Raw genomic sequence first — 27,641 nt, forward strand, 5'->3', positions numbered from 1 at the left:
ACTCAGCGATCGGTATCATCTTCATGACGGCGCTGTACCAAGGATACATCACGTATGTGGGCTGCCTTCCGTTTACGTTGCGAGAGCGTGCTTCTTTTTACCGCGAACGAGACTCGCAGACGTACAACGCACTCTGGTACTTCGTGAGTGCATCGCTCGCAGAGATCCCGTACGTCTTCGGCAGCGGCCTCATATTCACCATCATCTTCTTCCCACTGATGGGAGTCGGCTCCTTCGCCACCGCTGTGCTGTACTGGATCAACGTCTCGCTCTTCGTGCTCATGCAGACGTATCTGGGCCAGCTCTTCATCTACGCGATGCCGAGTGTGGAGGTGGCCGCCATTGTGGGCGTGCTGATCAACGCCATCTTCCTCTTGTTCGCCGGCTTCAATCCGCCCGCCGGGTCCATTCCAGACGGCTATCGGTGGCTCTACCAGATTTGTCCGCAGCGATACTCGTTGAGTATCTTGGTCACTCTGTTGTTCGGCAATTGCCCAGAGGACCCGACGTACGACGAGGCCACGCAGTCGTACATGAATGTGCGTTCGGAGCTGGCGTGTCAACCCCTGCAGAACACTCCGCTGTCGATCGGTCACACGACGGTGAAGGGGTACCTCCAAGACGTGTTCAACATGAAGTACGACGAGATGTGGAGCAACTTCGGCTGCGTGTTCATCTTTCTGGCGGTCTTCCGCGTGCTGTCGCTGCTGGCGCTCCGATATATCAACCACCAGAAGAGATAAGTTGAATACATTTTGTTGTGAAGATACTGGTTACCACAGTGTGCTGTGTGTGGACCAAAAGCCTCACGAATACGAAGGCTTTCCTACCTTCTCGTCTCATACACAACCCCCTCTTCTCATATCCGTGGTGACCAACAGCTCGAAAGGCGGTTGTACGTTCCGGGGTTGCCTTGTTACGCAAGAAGAGCTCTGCGGACACTGTCAGCAACTACGACGACATGATACCGTGTTCACACCGTAAGTGGCGACCACACGCAGTCGCTGGAAAATGCTGTCCATCGGCCACCGCAAAATACACTAGCTTACGCCGTGGACGCCTTCACCATGCATATGACATGAAGCAACTTCAGTTACGTCTTCCCCCGATCGTTTGAAGATCTCGACTGCAAAAAGGCCATGCTGTACGTACACAAGCGAACTGCCGACACCACGAGCAGCTCGCGCCGACGTTTGTGATCCCACAGCTCTCCTCATTGCTGCAAGTTGCCATCAGCAACGTCCATCGCTATGGATAGCGATGACAAAACACAGCAAGCCCAGAACTCGGGCCACGAATAACCGGCCAGCGTGTCGCGCCACCCAAAACCAGTTGGTTGTCCATTTTGGTGCAGAATCAAGGCTGCCATGGCATTCCGCATTCCTCCTCGCAGTGTCGCTCTGTATAAATGCGGCGGCCGAATGCCTCCTTCCCGGACGCCTCGTCCTTCGTGGGGGTCGACGGCCGCATCATCCTGACGCCCACGCAGCCGCAGGACGCGGCCAACGCCTACGGCCAGGTGGCCACGCCGTCCTTCGGCCCTGGCCAGGGCTCGTTCCGACGCGGTCCGTCCCTCAACAGACTGAACGCCTCCGGCCTGCACTCGAGCCGCGCGGCCATCGGCCAGCAGCGGCCAGGCCGTAAACTGTCGCGGCGGGCCCTAGCCGCGCTCCGAGTGGCGGCCGACGTACTCCTGGCGCTGTGTCTCATGGTGGCCGTGGTCGCGCGCGCGAACCTCGTGTCGCTGTATTATTTATTGGTATTTTGCTACGGAGTGGTGCAGTCGTTCCAGTCGCGGGCCGTGACGCTGCTGACGCTGGCCGTGGCGCTGGCCGCCTGCGTGTGCCACGGGGCCATCAAGGCCGTGTATGGAGACGACGACAGCTACAGTGGAGCGCAAGTGGCCGCGCTGTTTGGGTTCCGGCCCATGCGCAACTCGAAGGAGTATCTACAGGGCGTGGGGGTGGACGTGCTCGTGCTGGCCTGCAGCGCCGTCCACTACTGGTACGTGCTGCGGAGGCTGAGCACGCGGCCGAAGGAGCAGGAGCAGCTGCAGCATTTCGACCTGTTCGAGATGGGGGAGCAGCTCATCAACCGCAGCGAGCCCAAGCGAGATCGCAGGCGGTCAATGCTTCGCGCGGTGGAGCTTCTGAGTGCGGTGCTGCTCTTCCTCACGTCGGTGGCCGTGCCGGCCTTCGCCTCGGGCGTGTTCTATCTCGTGTTGCTGCAGCGCTTGATCGGCTACACGGTGTTCGTCCGCAGGATGACGGTGCAGGAGCTTATCTCTCGGAAATCGGGTGTCAAGTTCTCGAGTTACTTCCTGGGACCAGGCGTCACGAACGTCCTGCTCGGATTGTGTCTGGTCGTCATCGTTGCATGGTACGCACTGTCGTATCGACTGGCAAGCTCTTAGTGGGTTGAGGTGCTAACGAGTTTCATTCGTTGCTGTGCAGGTACGCCTTCCAACTGGACCAGTTGGCGGATGACGACACTGTACGGACGATCGCCAACTACGCTGGTTTTGCCAACTTTCGTGACGGTGGAGTACGGTGGCAGTACTATTTCTTCGCTGGGTTCTTGTTCTTGCTCTTCGTCAGCTGTGCCAAGCTGCACAACCTGCACGCAGAAGCGAAGGAGGCTAAAAGTAGGGGGAGTATTGTGTCCGGGTTCTCTCATGATGCAAGCACAACTGTGGATCTAGGGTCAGTGAATGCCGACGTGGCGGAGTCGCTGCTCGACCAACGCAACAGAGCACAGACTGGTGACATTAAGGAGCTGCTGAGCAAGCAGTCAATCGTGGTGCGAGCGTTTGCACGCGACGGAGGTCTTCTGCTTGGCAGCGCGGCGGCTATCGTGTGGTGCGTGTCGTACCCGTCGTATCTGTCTGCCCCTTTCTTAGGACTGGCGTTCGTGACGATCGCACTGTTTGGATTGCTGTCGTCGTCGATCTTCATGTGGCTGCTGATCGCATACGGCACGCTGTTGGCGCTGGCAGAATACACGAGCAATCTCACAATTAACTTTGTGCCGGACGACTACTCGACGTATGGCTTGCGGGTCTTTGACTACCCGTTTCTGGATATTGGAGCACATACTTTGTGCCTCGTGTTCATGTTCCTGTCCATCCGGACACAGTGGCGGTACCAAGATGTACTTCGTGAGTCTCGAAAGCGTCGTGATACGGCGAAGACTTTAGGTGGTGTTGAAGATAACGATCCAGTCGCTGAGGGTGATAGAGCGAGTTTCGCGAACTTCGTGCGGCTGGCAAAAATGCGCAGCGTAAGTGTGTAGTTCTTTTCGTATGAAAGTGTTCGCATCTAATGTTTGTTGTTGTTGCGTGTCCCCAGCAATTCCAACTTGGGTGGCAATCCGCTGCACACTTATGGCTTGTGGACGCAAAGCGAGTCATTTTCACGCATTTGGATGCGCTAGTCCTCGCAACTATTCTAAGTATGATTGCCTAATTGGCAATGTCTGCTGAAGTCTGTCAAACGATGTAGTATTCTGACTTTTCTACTGTGTGTATCCTTGTGTCTGTTACAGTTGTCGCTCTGAGCACCAACGTGTCATTTCTTCAGATCGGATACCTGGTGCTCGCTGCTCTTCTTATGCTGTTTTTCGAGAAACGGAGACGCTTCTGGCGTGTGCTACTGATGTATGCTCTCGGTGCCTGTTTTGCAGTGTTCATTCGAAATGTCGACTGCACGGAGAGCTCCCAAATGGAGCTCATTGGTCTGCAGTGCTATCACCCTGGATTGTATACGTGGGGGTCGTTGTGGCCGACTCTATTCAGTGCGCAACTCTTGATTATCTTTCAGCTCGTGTTCCAGCTAGTGATCTATGTGGCCAACAGCGAAGCGATTGAAGAACGCATGCGGACGAAAGAGCACGCCCGACAGAACCCAATATTCTTCATTTCTCGCCTGGCAGTTGAGATCGACAACTGGTTTCGCATCTGCGGGGTTCTGCTTTGTTACACTGCCTTTATCGTTGTGGCTCTGCAGTTCGAGAGTGGCCCAACCTCATTGAGCACGAATTTGATCGGAGGTGTGCAGTTGGCGTTGTTTTTGACCATTCTGGGCCACCATTTGGGTGGGTTTCAATCAGCTCCGAGAACATCGTTGCGTCTCAAGTTACTGTGGTCACTTGCGCTGTTGATCGAAGTTGTCATCCTGGTGGCAAGATACGTCTACCAGTTCGAGAAAGTATCGACGTACTTGGAAGAGCAGTTCTTCACGTCCTCCTTTATTTCTGCCCAGGACTTCGGCCTTGAGTACCACGCGTCTTCTAGCGGAATCTCCAACGTGTTCGTGTACTTGCTGCCTACAGCAGTGATGATGGGGCTGTGCTTCTGGCAGCTCGCGTCCATGATGAGGGAAGTGACGCCGTACGACTTCTTCACTGCCGGGCGAAGTCGTGCAGCAGATGCAGTTCGTTTCTTCATGGAAACGGTCCAGCACCTATTGATCTCGTTCAGTGCTACGACGCTGGTGATCGTGACGATGTGGGTTGCGCTCGACCAGATCAGCTTCGTGGGTTGGCTCTACATTCTCGTGCTTATCGCGGGTCGTTCCCTAAGCGACTCGTGGAAGCAACTGTGGTTCCCGCTTTTCTGGCTTGCGTCACTTTCAATGCTTCTGAAGTACCTGATTCAGTTGAGCACTTTCAACACTGATCAATCGGGTTCAGGAGGAAGTGACGTGCTTTTCAAGCCTGGTGACGACAGTGACTGGGTCGGAATGATCCGCTTGGATGAACGCTACGAAGATAGTGCGGGGAAGCCCGCGCTGTGGGATTTGCTTTCCGGGGAGTTTTTGATCATTTTGATGTGTTCGCTGCAGCGTATGGCGCAGTACTTCGACTCATCGTCGGCCACGCGTCGTCAAGCCGAACTAGAGGAGTTGACTGCACGGTTTGAAGAGCAGTATGCGATGTATGCAGCCAACAACTTGGATTCGTATCACCCGACCTCTTCTTGTGAGGTTGATGACGACGAAGATGACCTTAAAGATCGAGCTCGAGCGTTCACGTATGACGATGATGACATTGCCGCCGGCCGCTCGAGAAAGGCCCGAGCGAAGTCGGAAAGCGAGTCAGATAGTAAGCGTGGAGATCACGCACACTTGTCGTCGGTTTCTTCCGATGACAAGGATTTCTTCTCGTGTCTGCGTGCTTTCGGCACCACGTACGCCAGCAAGGCATCCGTAAACATTGTGATGCTGTTGCTGACAATATCTTGCTTCGTGCACCAAGATATCATCGCGATGATTTACCTGCTGATCGTGTACAGCATGATGTACGCATCCCCCACAACGGTGTGCAGACGATGGTGGGCGCTGGCATGGCTCCTATCGTTGGTGATTGTGCTGGAGTACTCGGTGATTCTGTGGCTACCCCCGTTCCTAGATATCAACATGGAGGAGACTTTTCCATGGAGGGCAATATCCGACACTTATGAAAAGTGGCTTGTGCTTAGCAACCAACACAAATGGGGGCTGATGGCAGACTTCGTGGCACTGTTGAGTGTGTATCTCCTGCCGGATTCGAACAAAGCCCCTGAAGAAGAGGAGATGATTACTGTGGTCGACGAATCGTCACTTAAGCTGAATGAGGAGAGCGGGATCATTGAAGAAAGCGGTGAAGGCGCGGGGAAAGCCGCGTTCGCAGTATCTGCAGGGGAAGTTACGTACGTCTTGATGATGCGGAAGTATCTGTGGTACTACCTGGAGTTTGCGTTTCTTTCGAACTGGTTGCCGCTGCTGTTGCTCCTGGTTTTTGTGTTTGGCGCGAAGCAAGGAGGTGCCGGCTCGATTGCGTACTTATTGGGAGCACTTGTGATGCTGTACAGGCTGGATGAAGCACGTGAGCCTTCAAACCCGTGGATTCAATACCTGCGCAAGTGGAATTGGGCGCACTTGTTCGTAATTACGCTTATCAATGCACCATACGTGTATGATGCGCTGAGCAACTGCCTCATTGGAGCGAAATCGGGTGACGATGATAGCTGCATGTCTGTCGCGAACTTCCTTGGGGTTGAGGCGAACAAGGTTCCTTACGGGCTAATTGCACTATTCGTACTGATCTCGATCCAGTGCGAGATCCTCATCGCGCCTACGTATCAGACTGTGTTTGCTATTCTACTGAGCGAGCAGAACCGAGCGTCTATCCGCCGCGAGGAGATTGTGCGTGACTTTTATCGCCGACGAACGGAGCAGTGGTATGCGATGAAGAAGGAGAAGAACGCAGCGATCCAGCGCCTTAAAATTATCGTTTCCAAGCTGGTCCATAAAGTCGAGGAGCTCATGGACATCGCGTTGGGGCTGCACCACAACCTTCCACCAATGGCACCGTCGAAACCCACCGCTGTTGATCGTACGCAGAATTCAGCGACAATTTCGTGGGAAAAGCCGACAGGCAGCTATCACAAAATCCGCTACTACCGCATTTCGAGACAGCAGTTCCCGTCACTGACGCTTCTCGGCGATTTTGGAGACATTGTGGAAATTTCAGGTGATCGCTGTGAGGCCAAGATCGATGGTCTTCGCCCCGGAACGAGCTACCAGTTTAAGGTATGTGCCGTCTCTCGAATGGGGGAGGGCCCATTCAGTGCTGCAAGCGATCCGATTGCCACATACACCTTGAATCTGGATGGCTCCACGACGGCCGGATGGATGAAGTACCGCCGCGAAAAGCTCCCAGCCCCTCGCTTTGGTTTCCTGGTAACGTGGATGAAGGCAAAGTATCTCCACCGCTATGTGGTTATTGACTCGAGCCACTTGGTGTTTTATCAAAATGAAGAGAAGGCACTGAAGCACCGCAGCCGCAAGCACAGAAAGCGCCTTAAAACCTCGCTCAAGTGGCGTGATGCCATTTCTCTCCGACTGAGCGATGCAAAGGTGCAGTATGATGACGTGTCGGCGTCGCTTTACTGCTTTGAGATCGTCGTGCGCCACGCTGGTAGCCGCGGCGACGTAAAGTACGTGTTCCAGTCGGAGCTGACGAAAGAGTTTAACATGTTCCTCTCAGCTTTGGCATTTGCCGTGCCGCGCGAAGCTCTGGACGAAAGCATTGTCGAGTGTTTGAAGGAGCGCAATTTGCCGAACCCTCTGGATGTGGCGCCGCCGTCTGGTAGTGGTGATGACGACCCGAACTACGACGAAAGTAAGAGCGAGTGGAGCAGTGTGACGGGCGATGAAAGCACACTTGGTGACCCAGAAGACGAGGAGTTTGACGACAAGAGCGGATTTGCGTGGCGTACGCCGTTGTACAGAGCTATGTATGAATTCCAGAATGCTGGATTCAAACTGGAGACAGCGCAGTACGAGGAGGATGACCTGAACGAGCCTTCTCTCGCTGAGATCGGACAGCTTGTTATCAATGGGGTGCGCAGCAAGAGCGCAAGTATTTGCTGCGTGGCGCTGATCATCTGCTTCACTGTACAGGTACGATGTTGTCGTATTATTTCTTTTTTGTTGACAAAGGAAAATGCTAACTTTCCGCTACTTTGTGACAGGCGGACTTGCTGAACATGGTTTACGTGCTCGCTGCTTTCGGGTTTCTGATCGTCGAAAACCCTCGTCCATCACCGACGGTTTGGACTCACTTGCTCGCATACGTAAGTGTTTTGACTGATCCTTTGTTCAGAGAAATGGAGAGGTTATTGACATTGCCTCGTCCTTGCTACATTTACAGACTTGCTGCATTATTTCATTGCGATATGTGTTCCAGCTGTCGATATTCTGCACCGGCATGACAGTCACCGGCTACTTCTACCCGAGCTTTGAGCCATATTGTACGACAGCGGCAAACGCAGCCACCAACGCGAAGTCCATCCAGCCGATGGTCTTGTTTGGGTTATACAAGTTCGACGGCATAGCCATTGACAACGTGACGTCCGTGTACGACGGATTGCAGTGGGATTTCTACGTCATGCTTTTCCTGCTGTGGCATCAACGAGAACTTCGACTCCAAGGGTTTTGGGTTGAGGCAAAAGGTGGGGAAATCGTGGACGACCAAGCATCATCGCGGTATAAATCTGAGGTGATGCGAGGATTGAGGACGTCGTTTTCTTCGTCCCACGACTCAATTGATGATGCATTCCTTTACGACGGCCCTGTCAGTGGAAAGAAACTTGAGCGTTCCAGGAGCTCCCGGTCACTGTTTCGAGCCCAAGGAGCTCCCTCCCTCACATCTCAACGCAGCAGTCGGCAACTACCAGTAGTGGACAGGGCTGCTACCAACGCGAGTGTTGTCAGCTTGGACAACGCGGAAATTTGCAACGAGGTTGCAGCTCAGGTTTTGCAAGAGTTGCGTGAGCAAGAGAAGCTGGAAGCTGAAAAGAAGGCTGCCGAGGCGGCACTGGCTAAAGCTCCAACGTCTGACGGCAGTTTGGCACATTCCCCCTCGTCCCGGCAATTCACCGACACTGTTGGTGTGTCGCCTGGTTCTCCTAGAGCAGACGGAGACAACGTCGTCTCGAAGCAGGTTGACATGGATGCGGACGAGTCGGAGGTTGGCTTTCATGCTCGTGCTAAGGAGTCTTGGCTTGAGAAGAAGTACCCAAAAGCGCACGCATATTTCCAGACTGTCATTTGTATGCCTCCGGCTCAATGGGACAAAGACATCCAGGTGGCTATCACTGGCGAGAAGCCCGGTCGGGACTTCTACACTGCATCGCTCTCCGTGCTGTTGTTCTCGTCGATCTACGCCGTCATCTTTTACGCGGAACTGGGTGAAGCAGATTCAAGCAGCACGTCGGTTGCTGATGCGAACAGCCGAGTGTCCTCATCGTCACTACTCTCAGGCTACCTCGTGCTGCTGGTACTGATCGAGCTGGTCTTCATCATTTGGGACCGTGTGGCGTACGTCTGCGCATCGCTTCAATCCAAGGTGATACTGCAGTACTCGTACACGTTCGTGCTACACATGACAGTGTGGTACTTTCTTCCAAGCAACACCAACATTTACTTCCAGCAACGGTCTGCGCTCGTCATGTTCTACCTGTTCCAGTGTGTATACCTCTGGCTTGGTGCACTGCAGATCAGATACGGGTACCCGGCATACCTCGGCAGCCGCTACAACTACACCGAGGAGACGAACGTGACTGCAGTGAGTGAGATGCTATTTGGGCTGATGATGCAGGCGCCGTTCCTCTTTGAGATGCGCGCACTGCTCGACTACATGTGCACGAAGACCTCACTCAGCTGGCAACACTGGGTTCTCTTGGAAGACACAGCGGCGCACCTGTTTGGTGTGAAGGGTGAAATGAAAGGACGAGTCGAGGAGGCTGAGATCCTCCAAGGCAAGAAACGCCAGCCCATGATGAAGAAGTTGACGTCAGCCGGTGTAATGCTGCTGTTCCTATTGATCTGTCTCGTGGGTCCGCTGGCCATGTTCAGTTCTATTAACCCCAGCACGACTGCGAACGAGGTGACCCTGACGACCGTCGTCTTCGGTATCGTGGACGAACAGGAAACGATGAACCAACTGTACTCGAACCGCGACACCAACAGCCCATCGTGCAAAGTTGACCTCAACACGGATAGCGCGTCCGTCCAGTGCGTCGAGTTCGACGTGTTCTCGTACGACGTGTGGGCGCTTTCGCCGCCGCGCACGGATCTGTTGGTAACGCAGCTGCAGTCAACACAAGCACTCAACTGGACCATCTCATTTACTTTCACGCGACCCGGTCCCACGAACGACGAGGTGATCTCGGCCACGTACTCGGTGAAAATGACAGACGAACACCGCAACGCACTGATTCCGATGATCAAGCAGACCGTGAGTGATAACGGAGGCGAGACGCTGGCCTCTATCCAGGTAGATAACCTTTTCCCTGCTGTCTTGCAACTAACAGCAAGTAGCGGTGTGCTGCAGCGGTCCACCAAGATGCGTTCTGTTGCCATCACCAAGCACGCTTCGGACGGGTCGACGTGGTGGAACATCGAGCCGGTGGCGAGTTCTTCCGGTTCCAGCTACTGCTCTGCCACGTACCCGTTTTGCGTCGTTGCCGTGTCGGACAGAATCGTGCAGGGACTTACGACGCTCGGTATCAGTTCGTACGGACTCACCGCCGTGTACGTCTTCGTCGTGGTGACGGTGGGCAGCGCCGTCAAGGGCTTCTTCCGAGGCAAGCTCTACCAGATCCAATACGAGGAGCTACCCGACCCGGAGGACGTGCTGGAACTCGTCGAGGGGATCTACATTGCGCGTAAAGAGCACTATGTGGGCCATCTAAAGGACGAGGTGCGCATTTTCGAGACGCTCGTGCGAGTGTTGCGGTCTCCGGAGACGCTGATCAAGGTTACGGGCACCAACGTGATTCACATCCCGACCGCGAAGGAGAAGCTCGACTAACGATGCACACTAGTTTTTGAATGTTTAATATTGAAAGCCACTCGGCATCTTTTGACGACCAAAACGTGTCAAATCCAGCAATCAACGTCTCCAGTGTAGGGCCTCCTCCTCTGACGAAGGACTGCAGACTGTGCCAGTAGCAGAAAAATGCCTTCACTCGTCACCTTCATTGCTAAACATACAGTTTTCCGAGATACGCATCGCCGGCGTACATTAGTCCACGGGTTTTGGTTCCGGTGAGAACTTGTACGTGGTGCAAACGATCACTCCGGGGTCTGAATCGTACGTATCATGTTCAGGCCCACGGGGCCGAGCGACGCGGTGCCGAGCGAGTCGAGCTTGAGCTCCTTGGGCCAGTTCACGATGGCGCCCATGGCCTCGTCGAGGGTCGTCGTCTCCACCAGAACTTCTTCAGGATGTTCTCCGGGAGGTCCTCAACGTTGGTCGCCACCTACGCCGTGCCGCCCACTTCCACGCCTGCGAAACGAGCTACCGTCTTGGCTGAGTTGAGTTGTCCGTATCGGAGGAGCTCGGAATGTTCGTCTCTGGTTTGTTCGACGCCGAAGGAGTGCGGATCGTGAGCAAGTACGCCGTCCGACAGCTTCGTGCGCAGCAAGTGGCCTAAGGTGGTGTCCGCTGTTGCTGTATGGAAATTGCAGCTTGGCCCGTGCATGTAGTTGATGTAGTTGGTAGCGCAGGAGTAGGTAAAAGACACGACTCAATGGAACAACAACCTTGGAAGCACAAAGCCATTATAAAGTCTTACTCAGCTAAAGCTACACATACAACTCGCGAACTTGTCTTCGGACTGGTCTTAGCAAGCGTGGTCGGCTGTTCACCAGAGTTATCTTGTCTTCATCAAGCAGCAGTGCCCATTCAGCGAGCGAACTCCAGGCACATCAGACGTAGAAAGTCTCGGACGCAAGCGCCGAAGCAAAGTAGGAGAGCAAGCGAGTGCACAATCACAGTGGTCGACAGAGAGTAATGAGTCCCTGTCGACCACTGCAAAAGCCCACCACACTCGCACCTCACGCGAAGCACGCCAGCATCTGCAGCTTGAACGAGGGTAATGAGCCCCGCTCAGCTGAGCCTACTGGCGCACCTCACGCAAGGCCCGCTCAGCCTCGGCACTCCACACCCGGAACCTCCACCGTAGAATAGCCACAGAATCGCGCGGGACAGAGAGAGATGAGTCTCTGTCCCGCCAAACTGGAGAGGCCTTGGAGAGCCGACCACGCGAAGAGGCAGAGATGAGTGCCTCCAAGCGGGTCAGTTCCCCACGCCAACCATTCCAGTTTGTCGCCGATCATGATCTTGCCGCAGCAGCCGCCACGCAGCAGTCCACGTCCAGCTTTTTCGTCAAAGACGACTAAGCTGCCGACCGCCGAGAAAGCTGCGACGTGGGCGATGGCGAAGGCGCCAGCGTCTTGGTCTTGGACGCCCAACCAAACCGCACTTTTGCCGCAGCACTCATCGTCTCCTCGGGCTGCTGCTGCGTTGGCGCCGTCGACTTCACGTGCTTGTTCATCAACGCCACAGGCAGCGTCGCCGTCGACTTGCTCGTAGTCCTGGACTGCGCCGTAGTCTCTCCACTCAGCTTCAGCTTCTCCAGCCTCACCACAGTCTCCGTCAGCTCCACCTCCAGCCTCTTGACACTGCGCGGCTGCGACTGTGTCTGCATTGTCACCTCGACGAGCTGCTTGGTCTCTGTCTTGTCCTCGGCGAGTTTCTTGTTCAGCCTGTCCGTCGTCTCCTTGCTGGACCGGCGGGACTTGGCGATGCCGGCACACAGCTGCTTGATGACGCTGTTGAGCTTCGCAACCTTGCGCTTGGACGTCGTCTTGAGCGTCTCCACCTCGCTCTCGAGCGCCGCGACCTTCTGGGTCAGCGCTTGCTCCCGCTCCTTGGCCAGCTCTTGCACCTCAGCGAGCTTGCGCTCCTGCTCGACTTCCAGCTCGGCCACCTTGGCCACCGGCCAGTGAGTGTGGCCATACTGCTGCGCCAGATACGCCATGTACTCCTCCTCCAACACCTTGTGCTCCACCTCCTTCACGAGCGCCGCGCATGCTGCCTTCCACTGCGCGTGCTCGTCCTGGAGCTTCTTGTACTCGTCTTGTACACCCTTCTTCTCCACCATCCAGAACCACGCCTCGCCCTCCATATCGCTGCGCTCGTGGTGAAGCTCTGCGTGCTCCTCCTGCAGCGTCGAGTGCGCGGTCTTCATGTCTGCGTGCTCTTTCTCCAGCAGCGAGTGCTTGTCCTTGAGCAACGAGTGCTCGTCTTCGAGGCTCGCGTACTTGGCCTTCATGTGCGCCAGCGCCTTGCGGAGGTACGTGTCGGTCACCATGGTCCAGTCGGAAGAAGTTTCTTGCTTGAGCTCTGCTGGTCCAAACGGAGAATGACTCGTTTGGGCTGTGGGCGGGCTTCTGGGCGCCAAACTGAATTCAAACGAAAGAATGCGGCATCTCTCGTTTTGTATGGCTCTGGCGCTAAGAATGGCATGTTCTAGAAGCCACGCACTGCTGGGCCGAAAGCGATCCCAACACACTCGTTGTTGTGGCCCCAGCAGCAAACCTCGCAAGGGCTCTGCGTGGGCTCCAGCGCTCTGCGACGATGGGATCAACTGCTGCTGACAGTCGCGAGCCGTGGGAGCGAGCTCTTCAAGCCCAAAGAAGAAGAAGAGCACCGGACGCTCCCTCGCCGAGCCGTGCTGCTGCTGCCGCTCCTGCTGGCACATCCCTGTTGCAGCTAGTCGAAGCTGTAGCCATTACAGGTCCCACCGTAATACAGGTCCCACTGTAATGGCTACAGCTTCGACTACAGTGGCTGCAACAGGTATGTGTAATGGCTACCTCTTCGACTAGTCGCGACGTAGCACATGTTCCACACCGCACGGCCGTGCTCAGGCCCATCGAGACGAAGGTGCAGGCCACGCAGCAGGAGAAGGACTTGTGGGCCTCCACAGTGGACACACTACCGAGCAGTTCGAGTTGCTGGAACAGACCGTCATGTCTCACGAGGGAGTCATACGGACCGCTCGTGGAGACAACGTCTAGGCGGACGACGTCTACGTGCTGTTCAGCAGTGTTCCGCGTACCATTGAGTCGGTGCTGTGTCTGCTTCGAGGCTTCTTCGAGCAGTAGAAGGTTTCGTAGTTCTACGTGCACACGTGCACACGTGCACACGTGCAACGTGCTGGTGACCATGCACCCGCTGCAAATGTTCAACGAGGTCGAGTTCATTGCGCACGACGACGTGGTGCAGCCTAGGAGCAAGATCGAGCGAAGTGGGCTGTGGCAGCGACTGAACCATCGCAAGGATTCTTGCTACGGCACGCTCAGGCCAAACTGAAGGATGTGTACGGCTTTGTCAAGGCGGTGGTGGACAACAAGCAGCCAGCCAGCCGAGCTCTCCTTCTTCCCAGCGCACCATAACTCGATTGTGGCGCTGCTGGGCGTGTTGCAGATTGATGTGGGGTACGATGCTGGTCTTCGAGGTGTACGAGGACAAGGCCTCGCACGAGTCTCTCATCAAGCCACGCTCCGAGAACGAGGAGGTGTTTTATGCAGGCCACACGTGGGACCCGCTGTGCTCATTCTCGCACTTCGAGTCGCTGACGCTCGAATTCCAGTCCTACAGCGTAGCGCGCCTCGGGCACAGCCGCCATAACCGCAGCAAATACACATACAAATCGAATCCCTGGTCTACAAGGCCTAAACGGATCAGCTGATAGCTAAAGAGTATGTATTACTTCCTGAGCGTCATCGAAGCCGCCCAAGTGTGGTATGCAACTAATGGACTCCGCGGTGTCTTGGGGACACCATCTACAGCTGTAACCTTGCCTCCCGCGAGGATGTCCATGTCGTCGGTGCCTTTGTACTTCGAGTCCTCCCACCACGTCCCCATCTCCTCGTCCTCGCCGCTCTTCTTCGTCTTCGTCTTCGGTTTGGCCTTGACGCTCATCGATCTTCTCTTTTTCTGAGACGTGCTCAAACGCGTCACCTTGACCACCTTTTCCTTTCCCTCGGCCTTGCTGCCTGTCGTCCCCACCACCACCCCCACCACCCCACCACCCTGGAGAGTCCAGTCACCACGCACTTGGGACCTCCCCCTCTTTATCCTTGGCTACAGCACCTTGCACTGCAGCCTTTCCACTTCTCCCATAGCCAGGAGGTTCACCAACGCACATTTGCTGGACCAAAACAAAGCGCCATCCACACCACTAGCATTTCACGACTGCGTTCATCCACATTCCAAACGGACGGTGATGACGGAAGTTGTCGTTATACACTAGCAGCTCTCTGGTAACACAGTGACGAGCGCTTACACTTGCTCCACGAAGCTCTCCTTGTCGTCCCTTTCCACCCGATTACTCGAGCAGATCTCACAAACATGTATGCTGCCATTGCTCAAAGCACCAGGATACAAGTCTATTGAGACACCACAAGTCGGGCGACCAGAAGTGATGGAATCGGCTTGGCAACGACTCGAACATCATCCACCCATCGAAGTAAATAGGTCCGCTTCTGGACGACAACAGTACACGCTCGTACTCCTGGATCAACTTCCACATGTAAAATACGATGTCCGACAACTCGTAGTTCGTCTTCGACGGCTCCAATTCCGACATCACCCAGGAGCTCTATGTGCGCTACAAGGCTGGAGACTCGTGCGACCAAGCCAAGCTCACGTCAATTCCAACAACGGTGACCGACCAACTGGAGCTACATAACGGCAACTTTCAGAGCCTCCAAGAGCATACCCAACGAGCTGTTATTTGGGACGCAGATTTCGTATCTCTCCTGGTAATGAACCCGTCCATGTGGTCTCTGTGGTCGTAACCACTGATCCGTCACAATGGCGATGATCTCCCGCCTTGCACACTTAACCAAGTAGCCATCAATTAGTATCACATCAAGCTACGTAGCCATCAATTAGTATCACATCAAGCTACGTAGCCATCACTCACATCACCTTGAACACGCGCCTCCGGTTCTCCTCCGACACTCGCTTGTCGTCGAAGCGGGTCGTCCGCGTGTATGAGTTGAGCACCTCGTTCACAGTCTGGAACCACTCACGCTGCACTTGCAGCAGTCGTTCTCTGTCAAAAGACGTGAGAAACTCGTGCAGCACGTAGAAGAGCATCAACTAGGCATGGTACCCCCACATTCCATCCGCATAGGCTTCAATATGCTTCATCTTGATCTTGGATGCGTAGCGCGTGCTACGGGAACAACGGACATGAACACAGCCGTACGCGCACCACGTGGCGCAGTGCTACATGTCGTTGGGCACCGACTCGAAGCTCGCGAAACTGGAAGTCCGGCAGCAGCGACGGTTCTGGCGGCGTTTGGAGCTGAAGCTGGCTGCCTCTAGGGCCGTGATGCTACCCATTCTTGCACCATTTGCAGTTTGGCGGAACGTCCGGCGTGTTGCGCATCGATACGAGTCGCGGGGTCCCTGGGGAGCTGCGGGGTCGACGGCGCAGGACTCGGCACCGGTTGAAGCCATTCTTTTGGCTTGTGGCGCGCCGTTGGACGAAGCTGAAGGCTCGCTGGGCGCAGGATACGGAGGCGCATCTTCTTTGGGACGTGAGTCACCCGGACAGGCTGCGGGTCCAGGCTCATCGCTGGGCGCAGAGCCTCAGTGGCAGAGGACGAGCGACGTCCATATTTGAGCATCTTGGGCTGTGAGCCGAAAGGTGGCGAGTTTCTCGGACTTTAGAGGGTGAGTACGGTAATATCCTTTCCATTGACTACAGTTTCAGATGGCTACACCTTTTACTGCAGCACGACGAAGTTCCATCTCCGTGGCGATGGAAATGTTGTGCGTGGGGCGGTGGCAGTCCGACTCGACGGTATATGTGTTGTATTGTCGAGGACCCTGCAACTGCAATGCACTGGATACAAAAAGTTAGTTGCAAAGTGGAAAAAAAAAACAATACCAGCACTACATGTAGAACCTTGGTCAATTGTGTCCTCGAAGCGCGGTTCCTGCACGAGATACTAATGATGCGGTCAATGCGACGTGATGTATTCAACGCATTTGTGACGGCACGCACCGCTGCGTAGAACACGTTCGGTCGCGCCTCGTGTAGTGGTTTCTGCTCCCGTCTCTCGGTCGAGTACGAGCCACCGCTGGATCTGAAGAAGAAAGAGGCTCGTTTTGTTCGAGAAAGAAATCCGTGCAAACTCTTGAAAGTATAGTTACGCGCCTCGTAGTCTCTAGTCACCAGGAGACTGCCCCGTCATATGGTCAAGTCGCTTTCTATTGCCGCTTTTTTCTAGTTTGATTTTGCTGCCAAAGTTGAATGCTCGGCTTGTCTGAAATGAGAGAGTAGGTTGAGTTAGAAAATCTAACAAGTATTTGCTTGATAGAGGAGTGTTGCCACTTTGTTGAGCGCATCGGATGCTGCATATGGAACTTGTAGGACCCAGGGGCTACCAAACCACCAAAGTAACAACAAAAAACTACAAATCACGTACGGCTGCGAAGTGTCGAAGCAGGTCGACGTGCTGACAAAAACCTGAAGGTTCCCAGGCTTCGGCTACGCTGGAGTTTAGCTCAGGTGATACGCTTCGGGGCCTGGTACATTTTTCGTCGTCATCGTTCGCACCGCTTGCCCCCGAGTGAGGGCAGATTTTAACACAGCACTGATTCGCGCAGCTTCTGTGAGAGCGGTACAGTCTCTAGTACACCGGCTCGTACTTGCGCGTCCAAATGTGTTGCCTCCGCATCCAGTATGAACCATTGTGGTATGCTCGTGACGCACCGGTTTACCACAAGCTCCTTGTTCTTAACGAAAGCTCTGCGAGACTGTCGGAATTGACGGAGCAGTCGACAGCCCCATCCACCGGATCTGGTTGTGGGCAGAGGTATCCTCACCAGCGGATTCTCGAGCCTGTTGTGTACCAAAACACAGCGATGGTAAGTACTACACCTTTGCCCGACCAAGATGGTGCTACTCCACTCCAATGTGGTGTAGAATGTTACACCGAGCACCTTATTCAACGCGTTTTCGATTTCTAGGTCTTGCTTTGTGTACACTCCAGGACCTGGTTGTGCTGAATCCTCACTTCAGCTCGACTACACCAGACTTGGGATTGGAAGATCGACGAGGCCGGTGCTTTGTTCTTCGTAGCTGACTCCCAGTTTTCTCGTTATTGGTCGTCGCTGACGTACGACACGCGCCCAAGCCCAACTGGGGCCACACAGACGTGGTGAGCGTGTTCAACCCGGCTGTGCTCATCGACTTGGACACGGACGCGAGCACGCTGGTGCTGGTGCTGGCGCTGGCGCTGTACGTGGTGGCCTGCGGCGGCCACGGCAATCCCATCCACAGCTTCATGCACTCCACACCGTCGTGCCGCCTGGATATCGAGACGGGCTTCAAGGGCTTGTGCCCATTCCACGGCAACTGCATCGTGGGTATGGCGGCATCAGGCCCCACCTCGGCGCCTACGAGCGTGGACCGTCGCGACCTCGCCACCTTTGCGGACGACGACCCCGTGTGGGACACGATCGCGCACTATCTGGCCAACCTGTGCCCTCAATCACGTACCCGGCTGTGGTTGTGATCGGCCGCGGCATTGGCTGTCGTGAGAAACTCTTCGACCTGATCCGCGAGCAGTTCGTGGCTCGTGTGGACAAGTACGTGTACGAGCAGGAGCCGCCTGCGGACAAGTGCATCCGCGCGTCGTCCCACCCGGCCTGAGCTCGCTGCACCCGGCGCGTCTCGAGCTGGCAACAGTAAGTACGTCCAAGTAGGAAGCAACTTGAAGTAGATCCTACATACAGCCTTCCTATCTGTAACATGGACCAATCATAGCTACGCTTGCGATCTGATTGGTACTCTGTCCAGCTTATAGCTTTTACTTCACCTTTTTTCCGACCCAAACACCATCCCGACTCGCAAGAAGCGCTGGCCTCGTGCGTGCGCCCTCGCTGGCTGGCAGGCCCCGCCGACTCTCGCATATGGTGTCTCTGTGCTGTAGGTTCGTGAGCATCCGGTGATGCGCCGACTCCGGCAGCGCCTTGCGACACCTCGAGGTGGGCCGTTTTAGACCCGTTGTTAACGTGGCAATCACCTGTTTCAAGCACGGGTGAGACCTTCAGCAATTCGTGCCAGTTCAATCGAACGCGATGCATCTCTGGTGATGATTCGCTGGAGATTGTGGCACAAGGAGTGTGTTCTAGTGGGGAAAGCAGCGCTAATGACAGTGGAAGTACATGTACCTGTCTGCAGGAGTTCGCGTGTCTAGACGTGTACACTCCGGTCTGTGGCTCGGACGGACGCACGTACAGGAACGAGTGCTTCTTGGGGCGCGCGCGCTGGCTCGACCCGGCGTTGACATTGGCGTACAGTGGCGAGTGTGGTGTTGCCAACCGTTCCAGCAGTGGAGAAGACGGTGAGGCGGTGGGCTCGACGTCCTCTTAACGGCTGTGTGGAGACTCCGTGCACGAAGAAGTTTCTTCCTCTATGCGGCTCGGACGGCGTCACCTACGGCACTGAATGCCTCTTTCAGAACACGCAGTGCGTCGACATGTCGCTCACGCTGGCGTTCGAGGGTGAATGTGTCCCTGCGGCGGGATCGTCGCCGTTTTGGTCAGGATTGGGGCCTGCAATTGGCTCGGACGCTGCTGTCAGCTCGGAATCGGCTTCATCGGAGGCCAGCGCGGTCAGCGGCAGGCAGAAGAGCTCCACGCTAGTCGCACTTGTCACGGCGCTGCTAACTATGGCTGCGCTGCAGCTACAGGGCCACAGATCTCGTGACACCCAAGTGAATGTATGCAGCGAGCCTTCATTGGGCGTGAAAGATACAAGTCGTTGCTACAACCCGCGCTGCTGGCATCTGAGCGCGAGCGATTCAACGCTTCTCGGTCGACCGACTTGAAAGACCCCGCTTCGCTGCTCGCTGCTCGCTGCTTTCGTTCAGGACGAGTCACTGCTCACTGCCGCCGAAAGTGGTTGCTTCCGCGTGGATCGTGACGGAGGTTGGTCCGCCACGTCCTGCGGTTCCTTCGGGATGGCATCTTGCTATCGGACCCGAAGCTGCTGCGTGACTTGTACGTGGAGAGCGAGTTGTGGCGCTTCGAGTGGCTTTTGAAAGCCATCGAGGTCAAGAACGTGCAGCTGTGGCAGCTTCAGCTGAGTGGCAGTGGAAAGGCTGCAGTGCAAGGTGCTGTATGTAGCCAAGGATAAAGAGGGGGAGGTCCCAAGTGCGTGGTGGCTGGACTCTCCAGGGTGGTGGGGTGGTGGTGGTGGTGGTGGGGACGACAGGCAGCAAGGCCGAGGGAAAGGAAAAGGTGGTCAAGGTGACGCGTTTGAGCACGTCTCAGAAAAAGAGAAGATCGATGAGCGTCAAGGCCAAACCGAAGACGAAGACGAAGAAGAGCGGCGAGGACGAGGAGATGGGGACGTGGTGGGAGGACTCGAAGTACAAAGGCACCGACGACATGGACATCCTCGCGGGAGGCAAGGTTACAGCTGTAGATGGTGTCCCCAAGACACCGCGGAGTCCATTAGTTGCATACCACACTTGGGCGCCTTCGATGACGCTCAGGAAGTAATACATACTCTTTAGCTATCAGCTGATCCGTTTAGGCCTTGTAGACCAGGGATTCGATTTGTATGTGTATTTGCTGCAGTTATGGCGGCTGTGCCCGAGGCGCGCTACGCTGTAGGACTGGAATTCGAGCGTCAGCGACTCGAAGTGCGAGAATGAGCACAGCGGGTCCCACGTGTGGCCTGCATAAAACACCTCCTCGTTCTCGGAGCGTGGCTTGATGAGAGACTCGTGCGAGGCCTTGTCCTCGTACACCTCGAAGACCAGCATCGTACCCCACATCAATCTGCAACACGCCCAGCAGCGCCACAATCGAGTTATGGTGCGCTGGGAAGAAGGAGAGCTCGGCTGGCTGGCTGCTTGTTGTCCACCACCGCCTTGACAAAGCCGTACACATCCTTCAGTTTGGCCTGAGCGTGCCGTAGCAAGAATCCTTGCGATGGTTCAGTCGCTGCCACAGCCCACTTCGCTCGATCTTGCTCCTAGGCTGCACCACGTCGTCGTGCGCAATGAACTCGACCTCGTTGAACATTTGCAGCGGGTGCATGGTCACCAGCACGTTGCACGTGTGCACGTGTGCACGTGTGCACGTAGAACTACGAAACCTTCTACTGCTCGAAGAAGCCTCGAAGCAGACACAGCACCGACTCAATGGTACGCGGAACACTGCTGAACAGCACGTAGACGTCGTCCGCCTAGACGTTGTCTCCACGAGCGGTCCGTATGACTCCCTCGTGAGACATGACGGTCTGTTCCAGCAACTCGAACTGCTCGGTAGTGTGTCCACTGTGGAGGCCCACAAGTCCTTCTCCTGCTGCGTGGCCTGCACCTTCGTCTCGATGGGCCTGAGCACGGCCGTGCGGTGTGGAACATGTGCTACGTCGCGACTAGTCGAAGAGGTAGCCATTACACATACCTGTTGCAGCCACTGTAGTCGAAGCTGTAGCCATTACAGTGGGACCTGTATTACGGTGGGACCTGTAATGGCTACAGCTTCGACTAGCTGCAACAGGGATGTGCCAGCAGGAGCGGCAGCAGCAGCACGGCTCGGCGAGGGAGCGTCCGGTGCTCTTCTTCTTCTTTGGGCTTGAAGAGCTCGCTCCCACGGCTCGCGACTGTCAGCAGCAGTTGATCCCATCGTCGCAGAGCGCTGGAGCCCACGCAGAGCCCTTGCGAGGTTTGCTGCTGGGGCCACAACAACGAGTGTGTTGGGATCGCTTTCGGCCCAGCAGTGCGTGGCTTCTAGAACATGCCATTCTTAGCGCCAGAGCCATACAAAACGAGAGATGCCGCATTCTTTCGTTTGAATTCAGTTTGGCGCCCAGAAGCCCGCCCACAGCCCAAACGAGTCATTCTCCGTTTGGACCAGCAGAGCTCAAGCAAGAAACTTCTTCCGACTGGACCATGGTGACCGACACGTACCTCCGCAAGGCGCTGGCGCACATGAAGGCCAAGTACGCGAGCCTCGAAGACGAGCACTCGTTGCTCAAGGACAAGCACTCGCTGCTGGAGAAAGAGCACGCAGACATGAAGACCGCGCACTCGACGCTGCAGGAGGAGCACGCAGAGCTTCACCACGAGCGCAGCGATATGGAGGGCGAGGCGTGGTTCTGGATGGTGGAGAAGAAGGGTGTACAAGACGAGTACAAGAAGCTCCAGGACGAGCACGCGCAGTGGAAGGCAGCATGCGCGGCGCTCGTGAAGGAGGTGGAGCACAAGGTGTTGGAGGAGGAGTACATGGCGTATCTGGCGCAGCAGTATGGCCACACTCACTGGCCGGTGGCCAAGGTGGCCGAGCTGGAAGTCGAGCAGGAGCGCAAGCTCGCTGAGGTGCAAGAGCTGGCCAAGGAGCGGGAGCAAGCGCTGACCCAGAAGGTCGCGGCGCTCGAGAGCGAGGTGGAGACGCTCAAGACGACGTCCAAGCGCAAGGTTGCGAAGCTCAACAGCGTCATCAAGCAGCTGTGTGCCGGCATCGCCAAGTCCCGCCGGTCCAGCAAGGAGACGACGGACAGGCTGAACAAGAAACTCGCCGAGGACAAGACAGAGACCAAGCAGCTCGTCGAGGTGACAATGCAGACACAGTCGCAGCCGCGCAGTGTCAAGAGGCTGGAGGTGGAGTTGACGGAGACTGTGGTGAGGCTGGAGAAGCTGAAGCTGAGTGGAGAGACTACGGCGCAGTCCAGGACTACGAGCAAGTCGACGGCGACGCTGCCTGTGGCGTTGATGAACAAGCACGTGAAGTCGACGGCGCCAACGCAGCAGCAGCCCGAGGAGACGATGAGTGCTGCGGCAAAAGTGCGGTTTGGTTGGGCGTCCAAGACCAAGACGCTGGCGCCTTCGCCATCGCCCACGTCGCAGCTTTCTCGGCGGTCGGCAGCTTGATAACCTCCAAAAGGGGTCATATACGGTACAGATCTGCTTTTGGAACATATGACATTTTTGCGCGGATCGGCTTTGAGATCTGAAAATGCACGGTAGCACGTAGGCAACGTGGAGCCTTGGCCGGCGAAGCGCTTGTGTCGGGGAGGGTTCATTTGGTAACATGCAGACGCCAGCGCATTCTCTCCCGGGCACTGCATGACCTCCAGGCAACGTCGGCCCTCTGGGCAGCGCCATACCCGGCCGTACAAGGGGTTCAGTGCGGCAAGAGGTCAGCACGTGCTACTTCCGCGGCTATAAGTACACACGTGCTTGGGCATCCTCCAGGAAAATCTCCTACCGCTGCAGCCATTGGCGCCAGGGCTGTCCCGGCACGATGGCGTTCTTCATTGCCACCATGGGGTACACCGCTGGCCGCCCCCACACTTGCCGCAATGTCGATGCTGCTGGCACGAGTCTCGTCGACGTCTCCAGCGCTATGAAGGACAGAGTCGACACCCTGGCCGTCGAACAAGTCGCGCTCCCTGCACGTCGCATATGGGAAGCTGTCTGGAGCGAGTTTTACGGAGCTGACAACGAGCATGTCGTCCGCGGGCTATCTGAGCCTCAAGTGCTTCGCCGTGTGTACCAAGCAAGGAGCCAGCACTTTAGCGGAAACGTGCACGGGGCTATTGAAATTCCGCCACTTTCAACGACACTGAACGAAGCTGTCTCCTTCTTCCAATTTCATTACGTCACGGTGAACCGCGTGAACCTCAGCAAGCCTACCCGACTCATTGGCTGGGCACACCCCTCCCTCATCAACCTACTTCGCTACAACGGGACTACCATTTTTGTCGATGGTACATTTCGCTGTGTACCCCCTGGGTACAAGCAGTGTGTCATCTTTATGGTGCACGACCGAGCCTCCGGACTATATGTGCCTGTCTACTATGTATTGAGCACTTCTCACAGTGGCGATTGATTCTGGGACATGGTGCATTTCGTCGTGCAAAGCACTGACCAACAGCTTGAGCCGGCGGAAGTCGTGTGCGACTTCGAGAGCGCCATAATTGATGCCGTGCAGACTCAGTTCCCCAACGCAATCGTTATTGGGTGTCTGTTTCACCTGAAGCAGGCGCTCAGGCGTGCGATGAAGCGGTTCCTGATCCCGGAGGAAGAATGCGGCATTGCGACGACCCGTGGGGTCCTCGACATGCTAACGGTGGTTGACCACAGCCTGATTGAGCGATGCATCAAGTGGGTTAAGCGCGAGATCCGACAGCGCTGCGACGTCGCTGGGATTGCGTACTCTAAAGCTAAATGGCGAGGATTTTGGGGTTATTTTCAACGGACATGGCTGGAGCAGTACGACGTGAGCGTGTGGAACGTGGCCGGCCTGAACAACGAGCTCGTAGCGCGCACGAACAACCCTCTAGAGAGGTTTAATCGCGAGCTCAACGACCGTTTTCCGAAGCCTCGCCCTAGTATGGCGACTTTCGTGGGTGTCATCAAATCACTTTCAGCTGAATACATTCAGCGTTTGGCCGACGTTCCACGCGGGCGCGCGCGACGTCCTACACGCGAACGTATTCAGCTGCCCGTACCCGTTGATCTACCGGACGACATCCTCGATGAGTCGGACGACGACGCGCCTGCGGTTATCGAGCTGCCGTTGGACAGCTCGTCGGATGAGGAGGACGGAGAAGCCGAGCAAGAGCTTTAAAAGGAGAAGCCTTGGCCGGATAAAGTATTCACGAAGAAACAGATAGCTTAGTGATAACAAGATCTTACCGGGAGAGATTAATACACGTCGGCTTACCTTACTATTCTACTGCATCATGCTGGTTTGACCTACTGATCACTGTCAGAGTAAGTTAGTCTGATCCAATACCAGATCTGTACCGTATATGATCCCAACGAGGTTTTACCGGCAGCTTAGTCGTCTTTGACGAAAAAGCTGGACGTGGACTGCTGCGTGGCGGCTGCTGCGGCAAGATCATGATCGGCGACAAACTGGAATGGTTGGCGTGGGGAACTGACCCGCTTGGAGGCACTCATCTCTGCCTCTTCGCGTGGTCGGCTCTCCAAGGCCTCTCCAGTTTGGCGGGACAGAGACTCATCTCTCTCTGTCCCGCGCGATTCTGTGGCTATTCTACGGTGGAGGTTCCTGGGTGTGGAGTGCCGAGGCTGAGCGGGCCTTGCGTGAGGTGCGCCAGTAGGCTCAGCTGAGCGGGGCTCATTACCCTCGTTCAAGCTGCAGATGCTGGCGTGCTTCGCGTGAGGTGCGAGTGTGGTGGGCTTTTGCAGTGGTCGACAGGGACTCATTACTCTCTGTCGACCACTGTGATTGTGCACTCGCTTGCTCTCCTACTTTGCTTCGGCGCTTGCGTCCGAGACTTTCTACGTCTGATGTGCCTGGAGTTCGCTCGCTGAATGGGCACTGCTGCTTGATGAAGACAAGATAACTCTGGTGAACAGCCGACCACGCTTGCTAAGACCAGTCCGAAGACAAGTTCGCGAGTTGTATGTGTAGCTTTAGCTGCGTATGATTTTATAATGGCCTGCACCCTGCCAGTGTTGTCTTGTTCTATTGAACCGTGTCGAAACTATGGAGCGCTACCCTTCACTCATCACTTTCATTGCTACTTCGAAGTACTTCATTGCTAACCATTATTGCCTTTGAACATACCTTTTCCCGAGATATTTATCACAGTTTAATTACAGCTCGATGCCCTACGCTGTTGGCAGCATGATGACATGGTTTGTAGTTGATACTCGAGTCCCTCGAGTCCAACTTGGCGCGTCATGGAACCGCACAACCGGTGGAAATTGCCTCGGCGGCCTGCAGGTGAAGGCTGGTACATTGGTCCCGAATGCTGTGGGTTTCGGTTCCGGTGAGACGCGGTGGTACAAAAGACTTGGCCATGATCACGGATCAGTGCCGTGTTCAAATCTGCCCTCACTCGAGAGCTAGTGGCACTAACTACGACACAAAATGTACCAGGACCCGTGGCGTATCACCCGGACCAAACTTGGGCTTTTGCAGCCTCGGCGATCCGCTTCAACGCTTTGCAAAGGTACGTCACTTTCCTCTTGCTTTCGTTGTCATAGCTGAGTTTATTTTGTTTTGCTTCAGATTCACCCAGCGCAATTCCGAAGTGGTTGTCGCAGTCACGTTTGCACTGTTCATCGCGAGGGCGTTGAGGTGTACAAATGGTGGATCACCTCATCTTTGCAGTGAAGACCGACTCTCGTGCACCTCAACATTCGCATGACGACCACAAGAGCTGTCCTGACTATGACATTACCACGACGGATCCGATTAGAGCGCACTTTACTGCTTCGGGTAGAAGCTCATTCCTCATTTCGCCTTGTGACACACGACCGCATTCAAACCAAGCTCCAACCACGGTTAATCCGTAACATCGACTCGACTGCCATCATGCCGAACGATGCACAATCGGTGACCAAGCTCCAGCCGGGACTCGAGTCCGGCCACGCCCTTATGACACAAGGTGAGGCTGCTTTCCACGACTTCGTAGCCCAGCAACTAGAACCAGCACTCGGACGCCAGCTACCGCAGATGGAGGTGCGATGCAAGAACTTGTCCGTCATCGCAGAGGTGCCAGTCGTCAAGCAGTCGTCCAGCACCACGACGTCCGAGCTGCCCTCCGTCTACAACAGCCTCAAGCACGTCGTGCGAAAGCTCACGGCCTCCAGACACACCACGCAGAGACACGTACTCAACGGAGTGGACGCCGTGTTTGAACCGGGCACCATCACGCTGGTGCTTGGTCAGCCTGGCTCCGGCAAGACGTCGCTCATGAAAGTCTTGAGCGGCCAGTTCCCGATGGAGAAGAACATCACGGTGCAAGGTGACATCTTGTACAACGGCCGGTCGTGGACGGAGCTGCTCCCCAAGCTACCGCAACTCGCTGCGTACGTGCCGCAAACCGACAAGCATTTCCCGGCGTTGTCGGTGCAGGAGACACTCGAGTTCGCTCACGCGTGCTGCACGGAGGAGGTTGCATCACGACGTGGCAAGGGCCTCCTATCTCACGGCACACCCGAGCAGAACGAGACAGCTCTGCGTACGGCCGAATCGCTGTACAAGAACTACCCGGACGTGGTCGTGGAGCAACTCGGCCTGCAGGCGTGTCGTGATACGGCGATTGGCAATTCCATGACGCGCGGCGTGTCCGGCGGTGAGCGCCGCCGCGTGACGACGGGTGAGATGGAGTTCGGCATGAAGTACGCGACGTTCATGGACGAGATCAGCACTGGACTCGATAGCGCCGCAACTTTCGATATCGTTTGCACGCAGCGCGACATCGCCAAGAAGCTGCACAAGACGGTGGTGATGGCACTGCTGCAGCCTGCGCCGGAGGTGTTCGAGTTGTTTGACAACATTCTGCTGCTGAACGACGGTGAAGTGATGTATCATGGACCCCGTGAACAAGCGGTGCCGTACTTCGAGAGTCTGGGCTTCGTGTGTCCATCTGATCGAGATGTGGCTGACTATTTGTTGGATCTGGGCACGGACCAGCAGTACCAGTTTGAGGTGGCGAAATCTCACGCCTCGTTCTCTCTTCAGACTCCTCGGCTGGCGCGTGAATTTGCAGATCTATTCCGTCAGTCGGCTACCCACCAAGATGTCGTACAAGCTCTGGATGCTCCATGGAGCAGTGAGCGTTTACATGACGCGGAGCAGCACTTGGTGAAGATGCCGGAGTTCCGGCAGTCAGCTTGGGCCGGCACGTGGACGCTTATTCGCCGCCAGACGACGATCACCTTGCGAAACGTGGACTTTATTCGTGTGCGTGCGTTGATGGTGGTTGTCATGGGCCTCATCTACGGAAGCACCTTCTACCACGTTGATCCAACGAACATCCAAGTCTCTCTGGGTATCCTCTACCAGGCGACAATGTTTTTGGCTTTGGGCCAGTCGTCTCAGACTCCGGGGTTCCTCGCTGCACGTGAAATTTACTACAAGCACCGCCGCGCCAACTTCTACCGCGCGTCTTCATTTGCGATTGCGTCTCTTGTGGCCCTCGTGCCGACGTCTGTTGCTGAGTGCATTGTGCTGGGCTCGCTGGTCTATTGGATGTGCGGCTTCATCACGGAAGTGGGGTACTTCCTGGTGTTTTTGCTCTTCATTACCCTGACCAACCTGGCGCTCTGCGGATGGTTCTTCACGTTGACTACGATGTCAGCAAACTTTAACATCGTCAAGCCCATGACGACGTTCTCCATTGTCTTCTACATCATCTTTGCCGGCTTCGTGGTGCCCATGGGTCAGATCCCTGATTTCTTCATCTGGGTCTACTGGATCAATCCAGTTGCTTGGTGTTTGCGCTC

At 55.7% G+C, this 27,641-nt stretch overlaps 5 protein-coding genes across 5 annotated transcripts; 3 read left to right on the forward strand and 2 right to left on the reverse strand.

Moving 5' to 3' along the window:
* Positions 1-1,408: 1,408 nt before the first annotated feature.
* KRP23_8243 (Piezo-type mechanosensitive ion channel component 2) lies at positions 1,409-10,356 on the forward strand (the record flags this gene model as incomplete). Its single annotated transcript, XM_067893660.1, has 6 exons — positions 1,409-2,379; positions 2,454-3,279; positions 3,348-3,450; positions 3,544-7,442; positions 7,514-7,615; positions 7,693-10,356. 6 exons carry the CDS (start codon positions 1,409-1,411, stop codon positions 10,354-10,356), a joined length of 8,565 nt encoding a protein of 2,854 aa, XP_067743168.1.
* A 3,747-nt stretch (positions 10,357-14,103) lies between these two features.
* KRP23_8244 (uncharacterized protein) lies at positions 14,104-14,545 on the reverse strand (the record flags this gene model as incomplete). Its single annotated transcript, XM_067893661.1, has 2 exons — positions 14,104-14,393; positions 14,455-14,545. 2 exons carry the CDS (start codon positions 14,543-14,545, stop codon positions 14,104-14,106), a joined length of 381 nt encoding a protein of 126 aa, XP_067743169.1.
* Positions 14,546-15,321: 776 nt separating this feature from the next.
* KRP23_8245 (uncharacterized protein) lies at positions 15,322-15,867 on the reverse strand (the record flags this gene model as incomplete). The annotated part of the gene is made up of 3 exons (XM_067893662.1): positions 15,322-15,457; positions 15,524-15,580; positions 15,638-15,867. The coding sequence occupies 3 exons, from the start codon at positions 15,865-15,867 to the stop codon at positions 15,322-15,324; spliced, it is 423 nt and encodes a 140-aa protein (XP_067743170.1).
* Positions 15,868-17,280: 1,413 nt separating this feature from the next.
* Positions 17,281-17,933, forward strand: KRP23_8246 (Fructokinase; the record flags this gene model as incomplete). Its single annotated transcript, XM_067893663.1, has 2 exons — positions 17,281-17,283; positions 17,553-17,933. 2 exons carry the CDS (start codon positions 17,281-17,283, stop codon positions 17,931-17,933), a joined length of 384 nt encoding a protein of 127 aa, XP_067743171.1.
* Positions 17,934-18,899: 966 nt separating this feature from the next.
* On the forward strand, positions 18,900-19,926 carry KRP23_8247 (uncharacterized protein; the record flags this gene model as incomplete). The annotated part of the gene is made up of 3 exons (XM_067893664.1): positions 18,900-19,142; positions 19,409-19,535; positions 19,637-19,926. The coding sequence occupies 3 exons, from the start codon at positions 18,900-18,902 to the stop codon at positions 19,924-19,926; spliced, it is 660 nt and encodes a 219-aa protein (XP_067743172.1).
* Positions 19,927-27,641: the final 7,715 nt, after the last annotated feature.

The sequence above is a fragment of the Phytophthora ramorum genome (genome assembly GCF_020800215.1).
Source record: "Phytophthora ramorum isolate Pr-102 chromosome Unknown Phyram_PR-102_s0007, whole genome shotgun sequence".
Taxonomy (NCBI): domain Eukaryota; phylum Oomycota; class Peronosporomycetes; order Peronosporales; family Peronosporaceae; genus Phytophthora; species Phytophthora ramorum.